This window comes from Pogonomyrmex barbatus, unplaced genomic scaffold (genome assembly GCF_055798465.1).
Source record: "Pogonomyrmex barbatus isolate J1 unplaced genomic scaffold, ASM5579846v1 scaffold1, whole genome shotgun sequence".
Classification (NCBI taxonomy): domain Eukaryota; kingdom Metazoa; phylum Arthropoda; class Insecta; order Hymenoptera; family Formicidae; genus Pogonomyrmex; species Pogonomyrmex barbatus.
The window spans coordinates 15,614,664-15,634,183 of NW_028297098.1; the positions used below are offsets into that span (position 1 = coordinate 15,614,664).

A 19,520-nucleotide genomic window follows, 5' to 3' on the forward strand; every position below is an offset into this window, starting at 1 on the left:
GTAGAAATGTTATAAAAATTTAGAAACATCACAAATATTATTTTTGAAAAATAATTTCTATTATTTTATTTCTAAATTTGATGAAATGATAGGTATTGTATTAACTTTATTTATATTATATTGATCATATGTATTACAATTAAACTACATAAGATATACTCTTTCTTCTTGCAATTTTTATATATAAACTTAAAATTTCAGATATGAATACGAAATTATGAGGAGAGTAGGATAATAAGAAATAAAACTCATACCACAGACAATTGCCATTCAATGTATGGTTTTATATCATAATGTTATTACAGAAATGGTATTTCATAATAATTAAAAGTAATAGTAGTTTTATTGGTAAATCACTCGCGCGGGTGCGCCGACGGATTGACCTTATCGCTTTCGGGATGTCGGCGTTCACATCAATCGACGCGCGCACACGATATTTTTTTTCCCTTTTCTTATTTTTTTTTTTGTTCAATTACATTTTCTTTTTGCATCAAATCTTCCCTTTTTTCACCATTATCATTATTATCATCATACATAATGGAAAAAAATGTTACATTTGTACAGCCATCATATACATGTTACATTTAGAATACCGTTAATCCATTATCCACTTTTTTTCTCGTTAAATGTGTGTATAGAGAGTGTCATGTGTTTCCTTTTCTTTTTCTCTCGGTGTGTGTGTGTGTGTGTACGCGTGTCTCTGTGTATATGCATGTACGTGTCTGTGTGTGTGTGGATATGCCTACTTAATGAGTGAAAAATGCTATGTAGTCTCAACACAAACTACCAGCACGGCTCTCTGCATCGTATAGTCGATCGCTAGGAGGTGAATCTCGAAAGAGATTTTTCGCGGAATTCGGAATTACATTTTCGCATCTATATATGTATGTATATATATATGCCCAATATATCGAGAAGGAGGAATATGTGGTTTCGCATTACGTGCGCGACGACACAATCGACTACATCCTCGACCTCCCGGTAACAATGTAGATTGCCCTACGTGCAATTTGTATTAAATCTATAAAATGTGGTGGAGAGAGAGAGAGAGAGAGAGAGAGAGAGAGAGAGAGAGAGAGATGACAATAAATAAGATCTAAAAGTAGATATTTTCCGCTGCATATAAAAAAAAAAAAGACAAAACTCAAGCAAGACGAAAGCAATACATATGTGTAATTATTTGTAAACGATTAATCAATACAATAATCACTGCATCTACTTAGTCGTAATACGTAGCCATTTGCAGCACGAGAACAAATATTATTTATCACTATACTCAAGTATATGTATAACCATTCTTAATTGATTATTTATAACTTTATTTACTTCATTATTTCAATGCGCGGCGGACCGCTACCGAGACAATTCTAAGATAATAACTCGATAGATCTCTAAGTCCTCAGTGTTCTATGTGTGTGCTTCGTGTATATGTTTGTGTTTGTGTGTGTGTATGTGTGTGTATAAAATGCAGTTACTTTGTCGCGGCTTTTTTGTCAATAGAGAGAGGAAAGACGAGAGAGAGAGAGAGAGAGAGAGAGAGAGAGAGAGAGAGAGAGAGAGAGAGACAGAGAGAGGAAAACCAATTAAATCAATTAAAATCGATGGGCGAGAGAAAAATCCCGCAACGAACAAATCAAATCAATAATGAAAATAAGATCAAAATGCAGATACACGATAAAACATCCAAGCTAATAATCATAAAACAAAATCTAAATTAGATCGATAAACAGACCAATGGTTTGCGAAAACGGAGATTTACCATCGATTTTTGCCGAACAGAAATCAATATAAAATTTTCAAAATAGCTACGTGAAACTATTTTCAAAATTTGTTTACAAAACAAACACTTGCAACGCAAAATAACACCATGACATCTGCAAATTGCGACACATCTCGATTATTGGCTCAAAAAGTTGGCGCCCTTAAAGATGAGAAATTAAAAGTGGCGGTTAAAATCATAAACTTCTAAACTCAGTTTCTACATATCAAATAAAAATAAAATAAAATTTACGTTTTTTTGTAACAATGAAATTTTATCGGTCAGTTAAATCTAATTTATCGTTTTCAGAATTGCGACATTTTATTAAACATTAACACAATTGAAATTGACGTTAACGTATCGCGAAACGGCTAAATTGCTGATAACATAATAGTCTCAAATGTGATATTCATTGTACTGCTTAATATGTTTTCCCATTTCTTTTTAATTCTATATACATTCTCGATAATATAAACAGAGATTACAAAATAATATAAAGTGACAGGAGGTGCGCCGCTTCCACGTTACGTCGCGCTCGCGAACTATTTACCAGCACAAAGTGGCGAACAATTTGGTTGCAAAAATAAAGTAAAGTGTAAATCGAACTGACAAAACGAAGAACGCAAAATCGAAAGAATATTTCTTGAGCGCATTCCGACAATGGCGCGTATTCCCTTTTTTAAAATAACAAATCTTTCAAAACACCCCTCAACGAATGCGATCGGATCCCACCGAATAGTTTTTACAACAAACAAATCTAGTTTTTCCAATTCTTTCTTTTATACTTTTTTTATTTACGACAGTTGTGTACGCAGTTTGCTCGTGTCTTTTGTTGAAGTGGCGGGATAACGAAGACCTCGCCCACCCTAATTTAAAACGCGTCTATAATGAGATTGCCCCGGAAAGAACGCTCTCTCTCGCGCGTGTGTTCCTTCCTCCTTTTTCTTTTTCTCACTTAAATGATACAATGACATTTTTCTCTCTTTTATTTTTTTTTCTCGTTTAATCTACTAGCACTGTTTCTGCCTGTTTGTAAAAAACATTGTCGAAAATGATCCTTTTTTTTTTTCTTCAATGGCTATTTCATCGTCTCTACGTTCTATACACTAATATACAAGTTATGTGATCTTGCGTTTTTCCTTTTTTTTTTTTCTTTTAAATCCGTATGCCTGTCCGTCCCACTTATCTAATTTATCTGCTAACATGGAATACACTTCTTGCGGCTGATTTTTTTTCTTTTTATTTCCCTCTGCATCTATCGTGTGTCTCAGACAGTACCACTGGCCCGTATATCGTCGTGCGCCTCGCAACGAGTCTCACGGCGAGATTTCCTTCGCCGAATGTCGAAGAAATCCAAATCCGCGTCGCGGAGCGAATTTTGCGCCTCGACGCGATCTCGTTCGGATCGCGGGATTTTACAATTGGCAATTTTCGATTTAAAAAATTTCTTTTCCAAAGGTAATTTTTTCGCGGTGTGTCTCACGTTCCTTTCTTTTTGTCGTCCTCCTCTCTTTTCGCGCCTTCTATGCGGGCCGCACTCTTATAGGAGCCAGTGATCGATACGAACAGTGTTACGCGTTACATATATATGACATATATCAGACAAATATATACGAGATATTTATATATATATTTAATATATATGTTCTTTTTTCCTTCGGTGTATATATATATATATACGAAATATATATATATATTTAGTTAGCCCTGCGATTCCAGCGATTATTGTTGTGTTCGTGTTATATCCGCGTGTGTGAAGCGAGCGAAGTGGAGGGTCTCGGCGGAGGGGTGGAGCGGTGGAGGAGCATGACCGTGAAATGATGAGAATAGCGCGCTACTGTACATCAGTCTTAATATCAGGGCGCACCATTCCCGTTGATGTTCGCTTGCTTATCCCTCTTTGCGGTTTTACGTTATCGTCGATCTTAAGGTGAAAGCCTCACGCGTCAAGCCGTCCTCCTCTCTCTGAACGAATAAATTCCTTTACTGCAGAGCAAAGCTTTTCCTTCTCGTCAGAGGAGAAAAGTTCATTCCAAGTTTGTCCTCGTTTGGTTGTAACTGAAATTACTTTGAAAATTGATTATCAATTATACCTTTTCCAGTGAGACAACAGATTATTATCTTGACAAACAAGCCGAATGAAATGCAACACGAATAGGAAGATATAATTTCTGTTTGATCGTTGAATTTTTGATACGCTAAATGGTTTTTCCCTTAAGGTCGACGATATTCGAGAAAGGGTCCAGAGGCCCTTTATTCGAGCAAACAACTGTTCATATACCAGCGCCGTGGCAGTTGAATCCGGTGGGCGTGAGGTGAATACATGGGCAATCGAGGAATGCGTGTTGTTTCCCGACTGTCTTAAAATTGCACAATCGCCTTTCGCAAGTACGCACGTGTATGATAATCGTGTTTATGCGTGTACAAGTCTTTCGGTGTCTCTATGTGCATTACGTGAGTACAATGCGCTGTGTGTATACATGCGTGTAGCAAATGTTTTTTGTGTAAATGTGCCTGCTTGTTCATGTACTTGTACGTTTTGTCTGTATATGTCTGCAAAGTGGGAGGTCGCAGATCCTTCATATATATATGATACAATTAGCGTGTAGTATTAAAATCATATACAATTGTTACAATATTTAAATAGTACTTATTACATATATATATCATACCGATAAGGCTTAGATATACATATACAGATATATATATATGTATACATATATTTATATATATGTATAATTAATATTTATAAGGTTGCTTAATCTGCTTGTATCTTAATGCTTTAAATGTTCCGGTGAGAAGGGGCCTTCCGGTCGTTTTGCGAGTCGATTCTCAAAGATAGAGAGGAAAGCGGCAAAAAAAAAAAGGATTTGGGAGGGAAAGAAGAGAAGAGGGAGAAGGAAGCAGTGGAAAAAGAAAGATCAGAAATACAAATGTTCGAAAAATGGAGTGATTTTACAGAAATTTTATCACGGCGATGTTGCAATATCGTCATATATACAACGAATTCGGTATTTCATTGAAAAAAAATATCGTATGCTTTTCACATCATCAAAATTAGCTCTATAAAAACTGAATTGTAAAAAATTCAGATTTCTTTTTCGAGATTTAAAGAACAATAAATTCAAATAGATTTAAAAATTTGTTTCATTATTAAACCTTTAAATAATTAGCTCTTCATACTTTTTTAAATTAAAACTTAATGAGATACATAAAACGTAGAAAATTCTTCGTCTTTTTTATCGATTCTTCGTTCCGGTAAAAATGAAATTGAATTTGTTGTATACATCGATATTATATAGATATAAAATTTCTATTTTTTTTCGGTCAGATATGTGTTCAATATCGAAGATACACCGTTATGGAATGCGACGCTTTAAAACGCTTTTTTTGTTACCAACATTTTCGCATATTGCATAAAAAGAGCAGCAAAATTTATGCGGAAAATTTGAAATAAATTAGTCATCCGCTTCTCCCTTTGCTTCTCTTTCTCAGAATTACATTGAGTTTACAGATCACGATGTTCGAGACTGATGTCAAAAGTAATAACTACTAATATCAACGTTCGTCAATTCATAGGTTCATTTAAACAGGAGGAAAAAAAAAACATTTGTGGAACTCGTATGAGGCTGATCGTATTTCGAAACTACCCAGTCTGGATCAACGTGATTCGTAAATATCGCCTTGGGAAAAAGTATACAACTGACGAAAGATAATAAAGCGGACAAAGATCGAATGAAGATCGCGTGATTTCACCGGTCACCGTTCCTTTTCTTTTTCCACATTCTATTTCTTTACACGCAATAAACGCATCTACTCGCGAGAGCAGCGTTTCATCAGCGATTTTCGCATTTCTTTTTTTTTTTTCGCGCTATATAAAAAATTTACACTATTTATAATTAAAAATCGATAAGAAGAGTTCTTTACTTTTTCTTTTCTCGTCTGGTACAAGAGGGAGGCTTAAGTAGATATATAACGATAGACTGTTAGATTTACGTGACTTCTATACCTAAACGTTCATACCAAATTCTCGAGATTTTTATCATGGGGAGGATAGAGGGATGGGAGAAAGATAGGAGAAACGTGGCAATCGGAAAGATTAATGAGAGAAGTGTATCTGGAACATGTTATACCATATTTATAAATGTGTTACGTGTGCCGAGCTTATACATGCGTGTATGCATATGTGTACGCATATGCTATGTATATATGTATATGTATATATGTATATATGCGTGTGCACATATGTATACATATGTATATACGTGCGGATTCAATACATACATATGCATATACATATATCTACATACGTCATAGCACGATTAGTAATAGCGGAAATGAATAATCAAATAGGGGAGAAAGGGGAACCATTAATCAAACAATATCCGATAGCATAATAATAGTAGTAATAATAATAATAATACAATATCGTAATAATATAATAGTAATAAAAATATGATAGGTAAATCGATAATCTTACGTTAGCTGATAAGACATGAGAAATTTTTGCCTTCGAATTTCGCTTAATTTTTCGCAACGTTTTTTGTTTTTCTTGCTTAATTTAAACCTCGCTTCCTTTTACGCGCGATTTCGTCAGGTGATCGATGGATCTATTACAGATGAGAGGCGCGGTGTTTCTTCCCTTTACGATTTTTAATTTACACAGATGACGCGCGGGCGCGATTATCATTACGGATGAAGGAACTATCTTTTTTTTTTCCTTGTCAATTTCCTTAAACATTACGAGCGTGTTTTCACACGTCTTTCGTATTTGCACAATTGGTTTCTTTAGTTTTCTTTTTTTTTTCTTTTTTTTCAGTTTGTACAGATCCTGTGTCGACTGAAGATGAGGTGGCGGTTGGAATGTCTGTCTATATTCATGAGAGATCTATCAACCGTATTTTTCGCCTCTTTACAGCGCATCAGTTGCGTGCGCGCGTGTGTATGTGTGTGTGTGTGTGTGTGTGTGTGTGTGTGTGTGTGTGTGTGTGTGTGTGTCTGTGTGTATGCGCATGTAAATATGTCTGGTACAACGAGCGAACGTGTATCCTCAGCGATTTTCGGAAGGGTCGTTGCTGCAAGGAAGGAGAGCGAGAATTCGCATGTAACATGTTGCACGCGGCATTGAACAACAACAGAATACTTTTGTCGTGTGCTCATTTGTCACTCACCCCTTAACGGCATTTTAACAAGGATAATTTTTCTGCTTTGAAGAGAAAGAGATAGAAAGAGAAAGATAGCGGGAGACAGAGAAAAAGAGAGAGGGAGAGACGAGATACTTAAGAATTTGTCAATTTCGTTAATAAATCGTTATGTACAATATCTTACAAAGAAAGCTGCTACGTTTTTCCCTCTTCTTTACTTTTTCTTTTTACAGTGTCGTTCGACGGGCGTTTAATGTAGTTTGCTGGCGAGTTTTGTATAAGTTTTTCATTTTTTTTTTCTTCCTCCGATTTCTACATATTTAATATTTACGCCGAACGAAATATATCACACATTGTACATGGGAGAGCGGCCGATGAGTGAAAAAAAAGAAGACTAAAGTTATGTATAAAAAATTTGTCCGGAAAGGAAAAGAATCGTGGAATTTCGTTTATATGGAACATGCGAGCGATCCTAGTGAAAATGGCTGAGTGTACGCTCTTTGTCCTCCAACGGTCTATAATACAATTGAAATGTTCAAAGAGTGTGGGGTGTGTCAAATGTATATATGTATATCCGAGGAAATAATGGGGAGAAAATGGCGCGAACGGATTATAGATACACATGCGTTGTGCACGATCTCCTGATATTTTTTTTTTTTCTCGAGAACGCGTTTATATCATTTATACAATGTACAATGGTCTTCGGCTTTACGTTCCAAGAATAATAGCTGCAAATTATTTAAGGGGGAAACAGGAAGGGACATCTCTATATATATGTATGTATATATATATATATATATATTTATATATTTTATGTATAAATGATTTTTGTTTGCCTAGTGCAACTTCATGAAATATGTTTATATCTTACAATTGGATACTTTGGAAAAATGTAAAATGAGTTTGGACAAAGGGAAAAGGAGGGAGTATAGCTATGGTTGGGACAGCAGCATATTAGAACGTAAATCATAAATTTAATATAATTAGTAATTATATAATACATAATATTCACAGAGTCCGTCAAAAAATAAGGGGAAGAGTTCCCGTGAGAAATAAAATATTTACTGAATTTATCGGTCCTCGCGTATTTCAGATATCCGTATCTATACACATTTGTTATTTATTTATATCACAATTTACAAAATTCGAGGATCTCAAGAGGGTTCGAGGGATGAAGGATAAGGGAATACTGGAAATGAAAAAGAGAGGGGAGGGGGGGAAAGAGAGTAGGAAAAGAAATGTTCCGTGCTCCGGAAGCTACAAATGTGAAAAATGAACAAAGGAGAACACGGTAGCGTGAACAGCTTATCTTGTTGTCTCACTTTGGCTACTTTTTCGTGTCTATCTTCGTTTCCCTCTGTGTTTGTGTATTCATAGAAAATCATCAACGCAAACAAAAAAGAAAAAAAATAATAAATTTTTTTTTCATTCAGAAACACCCGAAGGTTATTTCGACATTGAGAGTAAAAAGAAAAAAAAAAAAAAGAAAAAAAAAAAAAAAAAAAAAAGAAAAAAAATTAATAACGAAATAATCGCCCTTTGTGTGAACGTTCCGTATAGTCTCAGGGGGACAGATCGATAGTCAGGTTAGAGGTCCAAGTCAGATCCACGTCAGGTCCAGGGGTCGATGCCTGATTTTTCATTCCCATGTCAAATGCTATGCTACATTTAAACAACATATCTATATAACTCCTAAAACTTCTATTTCTCAAGTTTTACCTTATTCTCTCGTCTGCTGACTCGTCGATCGAGCGCATACCGCGCAAATTAAAAATAATACTAAAGCAGCAGTTGCGTGTAAAAGAGAGGAAGCGGCGCGGTATACGCGAGATCGGGAACGTCACACATTATGCGCGGCGTGTTTGTTGTGTGTGTGTATGCATGTATGTTAAACGTGTAATATTCTGTGTTACAACCCTCGTACAATTCGATATAAATGCATGCAGCACTAAGACCTAACTGTCTCTAAAACTGTTCGTGATTTTAATCGTGTCACCCTCGTGTAGAAGCTTGTTGTAACATTCGCCGAGTACAAATGTCTCAACGAACCACGCTTCGTATTATTCGTAACGCTCCGTTTTATTTAATCTTGTCGAAGGATAAAGGGACCTTAATTTCCTTCTTTCAAGTGCTGAATTGAGGGGACATAATGTATCTAATAAATTCAGCGTAACTGCCCTGCACGATAAATTCAATAATCGAGCGATCCTTTCTTTCGGATCTGTACGAAATTTAACACATTTTATACGCACAAGATAGCCAATGCTTATCTTTCAATGTGCGCCAATTAGTTGTAAAATGTGCCTGAAACTCGTCGAGCCGATCGTGAGAAACATCATTTGCAAACCGAAAATCATAGTGCCTCTACTCAATATGCTCGATATACTCGGTAATGCGAATATCTCTACGCGCGTGATACTCCCCCTCACGTAGGGGTACGTATTGCAAAACGATAGAAAAATGCGCTACAACATATCTATTCTCATTTCTACAGACTGCTTTTCGTGAGGTTTTCTCTTAAAACGGATTTTTTTCATAACGTGATCTCGCATTGCTCGGGTCCCGAAAAAATTGGGGAAGTACTGTACAAATATCGTCGATTTCGCGATTGCAAAGATAAAAAAGAAATCGTTACAGTAGCAAATTTCTCACGAGAAACAATGTCCGAGAAATTTCTTTCTTTTTTCGCCTCTTTATCTCTCGTTTATAAAAGACAAGGAGCAAAACGAGAAGAGAAATAAGCGAGGGAAATTCGTTGAAATTTGTCATTTCCCGTCGACAGATAGAACAGATCTCGCTAAGGTAAAAAGAGTAAGGTATATTAACGCGGCGTGCAAACATTGTGGTTCTTGTCTCTGTCTCTGCGGATTTTTTTTTCTTTTTCCTCCTCGCGACAAAGACAATCCCATGCGCGTGCGTTTATAAAACCTGCGTTGACTGCTGGTTCGAAGTCGAGACCGGACCGGAAGCGGCAGATGCGGGCGGTCCAATCGGACCGAGATCGCCACCTCCGCTGCTCGTCGACGTACCAGTGGGCGTCGCTCCTACTCCCATCGCCGAAGCGGTCTTCATGAAGAATTTCTCCAATTTAACGATGATGTGTTTGCCATAGGTGTATTTGCGCAGACTTCCCAAATGTGGACGAATCTTGTGCATTAACACCTTGCGTTGCGCTGGCTCCGCGACGTCAATCATCTTCTGAACCACGTAATTAGCATACTGATCCTTCATCATCACGTTCAGCGCACTGTATAATAAGAGAAAAAAAATTAAATTTGCGAAAACATCTCGTAGTTTCGTTTGAAATCTTGTAATTATCTTGTAAAGCTTATAATTATTTTACGCAAAAGCATATTTACTTGTCATTAAAGCCGCAAACTTCCTCGATTAATACAGCACGTTCCTGTCTCGTAGCATGAGTTACGCACTTCTCAACTACATTGCTTGCAAACTTATGTTGCGAAAGAGCAAGTACTTTGCCTCTTACGCTGCTAATTAATTGTGCTTTATCTTCTGGCTTTCCGTGTTCTATAACAAATATAAATAAATATTATTATTAGCATTAATATTTTTATTACGTAATGAAATTTTAGGAAGTAGAGACTAATTAAAGATTATTTTATAATAGCAGCAATTTGTAATAATAGAAATATAGATTTAATTAACATAAAGATAATACCAAAAAAAAAATAATATTCATCATATGAAAAATACGTTCATCATTAATTATAAATATATTTATTTACATTTAAAACATTTTTACAATTCTAAGTTACATAAAAATAAAAGAAATATATTTACCAAGCACATGCTGAATAACATAATTTCCATATTGATCTTGAATGAGCTGGTCAGTGGCAGCATGCAACTCTTGCAAGATTCCTTGGGTTTGTTCCGGGGTGCAATGTTCGAGAATGCGTTGAATTACTCGGCAGCCATAAGGATGAGTACTCAGAGAGTAAACCTGTCCTGCGAAAGCTCCTATCACGAATTGCAATGCTCGCGGCTCAACACACTCGATGCATTTCTGAACAACGTGATTCCCGTTCTGATCCTTGACGCATTTCAATACGTGTCCATCTAGTTCCCGCACGATTTCCTGCTGTTGTTCTGGTCCAATTGATTCGAGAGCCTTCTGTATGACTCTGCAGCCATACATTTGCAGCGCTAGTGGCAGAACATGTCCACGTACCTGTTATAAAAAAAGTAAATAAATAAAACGAAGAAACATTCGTAAAAGTGCTTTTAATATGATTGTTTAATAAATCGTCAGTCTACTTTGTGTACAATCATATTAAATCAGATGACACGCAAGATTTTTCGTCATCTAGTAGCGAAAGTCACGGCGTATGAATAATAATAATAATTAATCTATTAAGAACCTAAAGTTGATTTGAAAAATTTTAATATATAAAAAGTATAAGATAAATAAACAATGTACAAGTTTTATATATATATATATATATATATATATATATATAAATAAAGAAAAGATAAAAATAATTCAGAAAAAAACATAAAATCAGAAATATGATTGACGAGATTATCTACCAATGCATTCAGAATCGTGTGACATATGAGCTGCGAGTTAATATCAGAGTATTAAGAATTATTACATAAAAGTGAGTTTCAATCAATTTCTCTGAATAAAGTAATTTTTCGGTATAACTGAAATTTACCTTTTGAGCGAGAGTCGATTTCTGTTCTTGGGTGCCATATTCGAAGAACTTTTGAATAACGTAATTTCCGAAGACATCCGTCATGAGGGAATATGCAGAGGATAGAATCTCTTGGAACACAAGCTGTTTCTCGCTGGCTGATGCTCGTTCCAATTTCTGTTGAATGAATCGTGAACCATGCTGATCTTGACTGAACTCGACTATGTGATTAGCCAAATCGCGCAGTTGAAGACTGGGGAAACTGAGAAGAAAAGAATACGTGTAATTTAGCAGCGTATTGTTTAACGAATTGTAACACGCTGAGATAAAGCTATTGATTACGATGTCAAAAGAGAGAGATGTAATGCAATATAATATTTCCCTTTTTTTCACATCCCACCGATTGTATTCGGCAGAATTTGAAGTATACTAAGAATTTTTTCCTTCGCGTTCTTAAATTGATAAATATCTTAATCAATTATCATAGAAATCTATTTTTAAACAAGACAGGATATGTGCATAAATATAATAAGCTACCTCATTACACGAGATAATAAAAAAAGTCACAGATTATCGATCTATTCTGTTTATAAATAATAATCAGGAAAATTAATTTATTTTGACGCAAAAAATTGCATTATTCTTCATCGTTGACATCATAATTTAAAACATTAAGAGATTTTATTAATTTTTTTTTTTTTATTAATTTACCGATTATTTCGAAAATCTTCCAACAGGCGGGATCGTCCTCCGGAATTCTTGTCGCTGATATTAGCGGCACCTCCGCGGCCAGGTTTACCCACGAGATTAGGGAACAGAGAGCTACTAGAGCCAAACACGCCGTTGGCTGTTAGAGTAGGAACCGCGCTGGCGCGGAACTTGGCTTCGGCACCGGGAGCCGCCGATACTCGATTGGTTCCTCCGACAAGACCGCCCAGAGATCCCCCTAAAGTCGGTGGCGGTGTTAATGACAAGCCCAAGGGACTCGGTGACGCAGTAACTGTACCTGCATAACAAATCAAAGCGCTCAATGATAGATTCTTTGGTCAATTTAGAGTCGATTCTTCCTCAAATATAAAAAAATCATTATCATTACGACGGCGTTTGATCTTGATTACATGTCTTTATAATTTCGAATTTTTTTTAATTTTGCAATATCAATTTTAAATTAAATAAAGAAAAAAATGTATTACAAGAGCCACAATAGATCTTTTATCATTAATTTATCGTCAAATAATTCTGAAATATATTCGTTAAGCAAAAATCGACTCCAAAATTTCTTGGAAATTATACGAGAAATAAAAACCTAAGCACTCGTATCTTATGCTCGATGTGTACCTGTGTCTGTACCTGTATACTCTTTGCAGGGGGTACCTGCATTTGTAGCTAAATACATTCTGTCCCAGGTACCTGTATCTAGAGAAAAGAGTACTTCTTATCTCAACTGATAATGAATGAACGACGCGCTGTACATCTTTGTATAGAAGCAATGTACACTGTATAAAGGCTAATTCTAATCCCGTGGCGTATTACGTTAAAGTCACTACGAATTACAGTGACGTACACTGATCGCTCTTTAAACCAATTGTCCTTGCGGGCGTTTACTCACTCCCAATCAAGGCGTTTTCAAGCATCAGAACGCAACATAATTTATACACGTCGGGATCAGTTTAGAGAGAAGGATAGAATTGTTACCGTTAGCTGAGTTATGTATACAAAAGCACGTGTACAAATGGATTACGATATATTATTAAGACACAATGTACAACATGGATAATCGAGCGTCTATGGCGATTCCGAGATGCCTCACAATCGTCGTGTACAGACATCTAAAACGACGCACTCGAGCCCTCGAGAGTATTCTCGTTGCATGCCAACATATGCGAAAAGAAGACGATAAGCAAAGTCGTTTTTAAAGGAGAAAGCACAGCAAGGCGGAGGTAATTCTCCTTTCAACTTTTGTTATCATTTACGCTTCCTCGCATGTTTCCTACGCAACGAGGACATTCGAGGACGTACGGTTTTAGACGCCCTACACCCCGTATGTTCAGAGTAGATTTCACACACAGCAAAACGATCCTTACCGAGGGCGCCGTAACTCTGAGGCCACTTCGCCCGGCTATATTCCAAGCTTGGACTGAAGGCTGAAGTATTTCTATCAAAGGAATCTCGTCTGCCGGTTGAAGACGCACCGAGGCTTAAACCTGCACACAAGACGGATACCGTCATCTTAACACGGGATGCTCGAGGGCAACCGATATCGAGCATACGAGAAACGTGACGATAACGAATTGGATTACAATAATCAACAAATCGGCACAAACGCTCTACCGAGAAAGGCACGTCGCTGAAAGAGAGCTGTCGCTGGCTATATACTTAACTATTACATGAAAATACAAATCAATTAGGTATGTATGAAGCATGCAAACACATTACGTTACTTTTTTTCTTTTATACATTTCTTTTATACATAAAAATCCGTACACACCACCAATGTAGAGAAATTTCTCCAGGTTCCAGGAAAAAAAGCATCCAAATTACATAATAAGCTTGACATCCTCAGAGACACCTTTTTCCATAATAAAAAAGTAAAATGTACACACATATTCCCACACAAATTTTCACACATTGATTCAAAGTTGTTTTTCTATTATATATCGTAACAATTAGACAATTGCAACGTATGAAATAAATTTCCCATCTTTTTAATTTGACCGATTAATGTACAGATTTCTTATATAGATTTCTCATACATATAGATTTATTTTACATTCCCTTCACGGAAAGAACAGTTTCTGAAATCTAAAAATCTAATCAAATATAGATTTGAAAATAATTTTGTTGGACCATTAAATAATAGTTCTTTCTGTGTTTGGATTTTCGAAGTTATCGTTGTGTTATGTTGATTATATGTACAGGATAACTTCAGAAATTGTGGAACTAACTTCCAATCCTATAAAACAAAAACTGAGGATTATACATACATACATATACATATACATATATATATATATATATATATATATACATATACAAATGTTAGAAATTCATCAAACTCCCTAGTATTTAATTTTAGAGAAAAACAAAATGTATAAAAGATTAAATTTTTCTAAAGGCAAACTCGCAGATTTGAAGGAATTGAGAAAGCGCCATTTTCCTGGAGACCAGAGAGAATTCGCCGACGACAACGGTGCCCGGGGAGGAGGAAGAGATGAAGAGGATCGGAGCACGATCGCGGGTGATATACCTGTGTTCAGTTGGGCAGGTGAGCCCAGTGCCCCGAGCGGGGATCCGCCGTATCCTAGTGCCGCTAAACCCGCGGCAAGTCCCGAGCCCTGCTGCTGCGCCTGTTGCACTGCAACTGCCTGAGCTTGCGCGACCACCGCCGCTGCGCTGCACGCTGCCAGACCTGCACCAAAAGCCCGCAACCCACACGCGCTCTCTTAGTCGTCGTAAGTGTTGATTAGCGTATGTTGTTACCGAGCCTTACACCGTCCACCGGTAGAAGCCTAGCGTAGGTATACACACAGATCGCGTGCCCACCGCGATCGCGGACGTCCGATAGGAAAGCCCGGGGAGAAGTCGAATTTCGGTCCGGTTGCGTGCGAAACGTCGATTTCGCGAGTCGCCGCGATCGCGATTGTATATCGCGAACGATTTCCGAGGAAAGATAGAGTGCAATCGCGAGGAATTAGTTGTATTATTCACGTCCTTAAAATAATTGAATGTAATTTTAGTAATTTTATATAAAATAATATTGATCAAATGTCTAGAAAATCTAAAGAAAAAAGAATAGAAAAAAATATATATATATATGTTCTCATGTTCGAATCCCGAGTGAACGTTGGAAATATCCATTTTTACATGTGTTAATATTATTATCGTTCTTGGAATTTACATTTCAGCGACATCATATCTAATTTCAGATCACAAAAAAATGTAATATAAACTTTTTATCTTTCTATATTTCTACATTATTTTCTAAGTAGAGAGAAAATTCGCAACGTAATTTTATGAAGAAATCATGATATAATAATACACGAAAACATATTTAATTTATTCGTAGAATTTAAATTCTCTGTAATCTGGCGTTGCTTATTTGCAATAATCTGGTTAAATTATCTTTCTTTCCCTCTCCGTGTCGGTGTCGCTCTTTTTTGCTTGATGGATCCACAGGCGTTGTCTCTCTTTGCTACCCTATCGCGCACATCCCTATCTGCGAAACGCAAACCACGCGGCTGTCAATAGTATTTCTGCTCTCATTTTTTTTAGTTAGAATGTTGTTGCGCAGTGCCGGATGTGTTTTACACGTATTTACAGGGAACGGACGAGTCAACGAGTAAAACGGCAAAGTGATGTGAACGTTAACGATGATGGCACACGCTTACTATATCATAATCGAGCGACTGTCATATAATTTCGTTTTGCAGCACACAGTCATGCATTACATATGTATTATACGACGAGAGGGAAGGAAGGGAAAGATAATATCTTTACAAAAATGTTACACACAACATGGCTTTACAAGACTTCTTACAGGTGTGTTTACAAAAATGGTGGTAGTCCGGCAAACTGAATTTCCTCAAACTTACCTAAGCATTCGCCGGGCGTAGCGTTGCTGTGTGATGTCGGAGTCGGCTGGGAATATAGATTCGGCGGTGGCGGAGCTGGTGGACCTGGTGGTGGTTGAGACGGGGCTCTATTTACGAGAACAGGCGCTGGACTGACTAATCTCATGGGAGTTGCCGCCGAACTTAGTCCGCGCACGCCTCCCATGACGATGGAACCGTTCTGGTCGTAGTAAGCCGGTATCACCTGATACTGACCCTGTACCTGTAGAAGATTAATCGCGTTACTATTAATTACTTTGTACTGTAGTGAAAATAATATTGAATCATCAAAGTTCGAGGAATAACAGAATTTGAGACAATTAGTGTTAAAATTCAGGATATCAAGTTTAATATATAATTCTATGTGACTCTTTAAAAACGAATCAAATATAAAAAGTTTCATTCTCAGACGGAGATTTGAGCTTGATTTCTGATCAAATGATTGTGACAATCTGAAACATCTAATCGTTTAACATCTAATCGCCGAGATTTCCGTTTGTACCGCTGCACATAAATACAATAGACGTAAGTCGCTCTAAATTGAACAAATCTAATTTTATAAGTCGAGAACACCAGGACGTCTGGCATCCTACTGTCTCTTCCACTTGTCACGATATAAAATACCTAGGGGGACAATGTGACGATCTCTAATTGGTACAACAAACGGTTCCTCGCCGTACGTCAAGTGTAAAAAAGCCATCGACTATCGTGGTACTGGCGAGCGAGAAAATAGCTTCTGCAAAATTAGATACATGCCTAATTCACGGTACGCACTAATTCGTGAGCTCTCTATTTATCCCGCCGTCAAGTTTAAATTTAGCCTCTTTATTTAACGGTTGCGCATCATCGCGATATTCACGGCTCAATTTATTTCAAAATGTGTACGACATTGACATGCACATCGTCATACCGCGGAAATCTAAAAGGAAATCTAAAATTCCATTGGAAATCTCATAAAAAGTCGCGAAATAATCACTTTTCGAATTTTCAAATAATTAGAAAACAGGTTTCTAATTTGAGCCCATGAGTCCTAAAAATATCATCGCGCAATCGAGTTATGGTAAAGAAATTTTTTTCTGTAATTACGTAATTCACGAAAATTATCATTTGTTTCTATTCTTTTCCATCTCGATAATTATTTTTGATGATTCACCGTTTGTGCCAGATTGTTGGCGCTGTCCTGTGCGGCGGCTGCCGCGGCCGCCGCCGAGGACGGAGTGAGCGGTCGTCGGGGTGGTGGCGCGGCCGCCTGGGGTGGTGCCTGTGGCGGCAGCAATCCGGCCGGATAGACCCAGGGTCCGACTCCATAGTACTGCGGTACCACTGGAGGTGGTGCGCCAGCTATCAGCGCACCCACGTAAGGTTCCTGGCCACTGATAACAGTGTAGGGGGCCGTGGGGAAATTTTGTTGTTGCTGTTGTTGTTGCTGCTGCTGCGCCTGAGATGCAGCCAGATATTGCTGCTGCTGTTGTTGTTGCTGCTGCTGCTGCAGAAGTTGCAGCTGTTGCGGCGTTGCACCTTGCGGCTGACTGCGAAACAATTGCTGAAAAAAGAAAAAAAAATGATTGAATACGTGAAGTTTTTTTTTTTGGTTAATGGCGCTAATAGAATAAGAGAAATTATGACGAAAAATTGACAAACATTAATATTAAATAAAGTGGAAATATTAACTCGTTTTTAAAACTAATTTTTTAAATAAAATTTAAATCTCCACGTGCATGTAATTATAATATTTTAATATTAATAATATTATATTACTTTATATATATAATTTTTTAATATTTTGTTAATTTAGGAGAAATATAGATATAGAATATAAATATTTTTGTATATAAATAAAATTTCATCATTAAGAAGCTATTTTTCTATTAAAATCATCGACAAAATGATGCTATTGAACGCCTCGGGATTTTGCTGTAATAATCGATAATTGCGTTACATCAATTAGTTAAACTTTAAAGGCAAATCCCGAAGCGATCAATGATATCAACACGATTGAAGAATCTTAAAAAAATATATATGAAATTATCTTAAAGCTTTCTATCAGATATAATATAAATTCTTCATTATCACTCAAGATTAATACGTGAACATGTTACACGTAATCCGTTTTCTATTATTATTCACAATGCTTGCGCCTTCACACGCCTCTACAAAGTTACTTCAAAGTTACCACATCCATCACGTAGGAATAAAAAGACAATTAATCAAAACTTGATACGTATATATTATATCGGGCAGGATAGATCGACTAGAGAATCAAACAGAAGGCAGACAAGCGAGAAGTTCTTTTTTTTCCACAATCTGACGAAATATCGAGCTTTCTTTCTGGGCACCGCGTGTATCAGAGAGGAACCATATAACGCGCAAATCACGCGCCCGAGGCCGAAATAGCCTTTCGGCTTCAAGGTTCAGTGACGACATCGTATTACCGGGATAATCGTGCGGCCCAGGGTTTTCAGTATGAGGATCAAGGCCGGAGGCAGGCGGTGCCGCCGCCTAGAAGCGGCGCAAAAGACAACTCGGCATTAAAGTCGAGGAAGACGACCGAGACCACCACCACCTCCACCTCCGCCTCCTCCACCTTCTCTCCTCCTCTTTTGCCTCCTCCTCCGGTTGGTGGTCGGCTTGGGTCGACGACCCCCCGCGGACGTTCACCGACATGCGTTCGCTCCTTCTGCGTTGCCGGACCGGTGAGATCGTGCCGTGGACTTTTTAATTGACCGACAAACGTACCGTGATTCGATGCGTCGCAACGTCGAATAGCGAAGGAGTTACACGTTGCGAAAATATCAAAAAGAACAAAAGAGATGATTCCACTCTTATTTTTGACGAATCCGCGAATTTAAAAAAAAAAAGAGACTTCTATTTTTTTTTTTTTTTGGACACGGCCTCCAATCAAAATAGACTCGAGCGTTCTTAAGCGTGAAATTCTCAGATCACTTTTTCGTAAATTAGAATCTTTTTTCGAACCTCTCTCTTGCCAACGAAAATGAAGGTAAATTTAGAATATCGTGCCCCACAGCTGAAGACTATTAAACTAATGAGAACGATTGCCGGATGAACTTTTCTTATTCGATCTTATCGGTCACCGACGGCATATTACGATGCGAATTACAGGCCTGTGTTCGCGGACGATCGATAAATTTAATAACATTATCCGTGCCCATATGCTTCCGACCTTCAAAGTTACGAGAGCTCGAAAAAATAAATAGGAAGAGTCGACCGAACGTCGAACGACTGATTTCTTGCACGAAGCAAGGAAAACTTAAACCACATTCACGACACGCTCCAGCCCTAGGAGGCAACGATGCGTTTCGGGTATTAACCTCTTCCGGAAACGGCTTGA

General features: G+C 37.4%; 1 protein-coding gene and 1 long non-coding RNA gene across 8 annotated transcripts in view; one reads left to right on the forward strand and one right to left on the reverse strand.

The window, feature by feature from the left end:
- Nucleotides 1-263: 263 nt before the first annotated feature.
- The window catches only part of pum (pumilio), a 90,906-nt gene continuing 71,649 nt past the window's right edge, over nt 264-19,520 (reverse strand). For 3 of the 6 annotated variants that reach the window (XM_089073177.1, XM_089073184.1, XM_089073200.1), the window contains 9 exons: nt 17,325-17,714; nt 16,154-16,394; nt 14,809-14,970; nt 13,646-13,765; nt 12,273-12,567; nt 11,583-11,823; nt 10,705-11,095; nt 10,263-10,431; nt 264-10,150 (listed from right to left, as the gene is read on the reverse strand). In XM_089073177.1, the coding sequence (XP_088929303.1) occupies nt 9,823-10,150; nt 10,263-10,431; nt 10,705-11,095; nt 11,583-11,823; nt 12,273-12,567; nt 13,646-13,765; nt 14,809-14,970; nt 16,154-16,394; nt 17,325-17,714 (2,337 nt within the window). In that variant the 3' untranslated portion in view covers nt 264-9,822. Of the gene's footprint in view, nt 10,151-10,262; nt 10,432-10,704; nt 11,096-11,582; nt 11,824-12,272; nt 12,568-12,899; nt 12,978-13,645; nt 13,766-14,808; nt 14,971-16,153; nt 16,395-17,324; nt 17,715-19,520 lie in introns of all 6 variants that reach the window. The other 3 variants (XM_089073202.1, XM_089073190.1, XM_089073194.1) reach the window with 3 other exon arrangements.
- Nucleotides 12,961-16,233, forward strand: LOC148938176 (uncharacterized). Of its 2 annotated transcripts, XR_016138468.1 has the most exons (4): nt 12,961-13,501; nt 13,613-13,969; nt 14,677-15,013; nt 15,882-16,157. It is a non-coding gene; the product is annotated as an uncharacterized LOC148938176 (long non-coding RNA). The 2 variants fall into 2 exon arrangements; XR_016138470.1 differs by having other exon boundaries at nt 13,613-15,013; nt 16,101-16,233.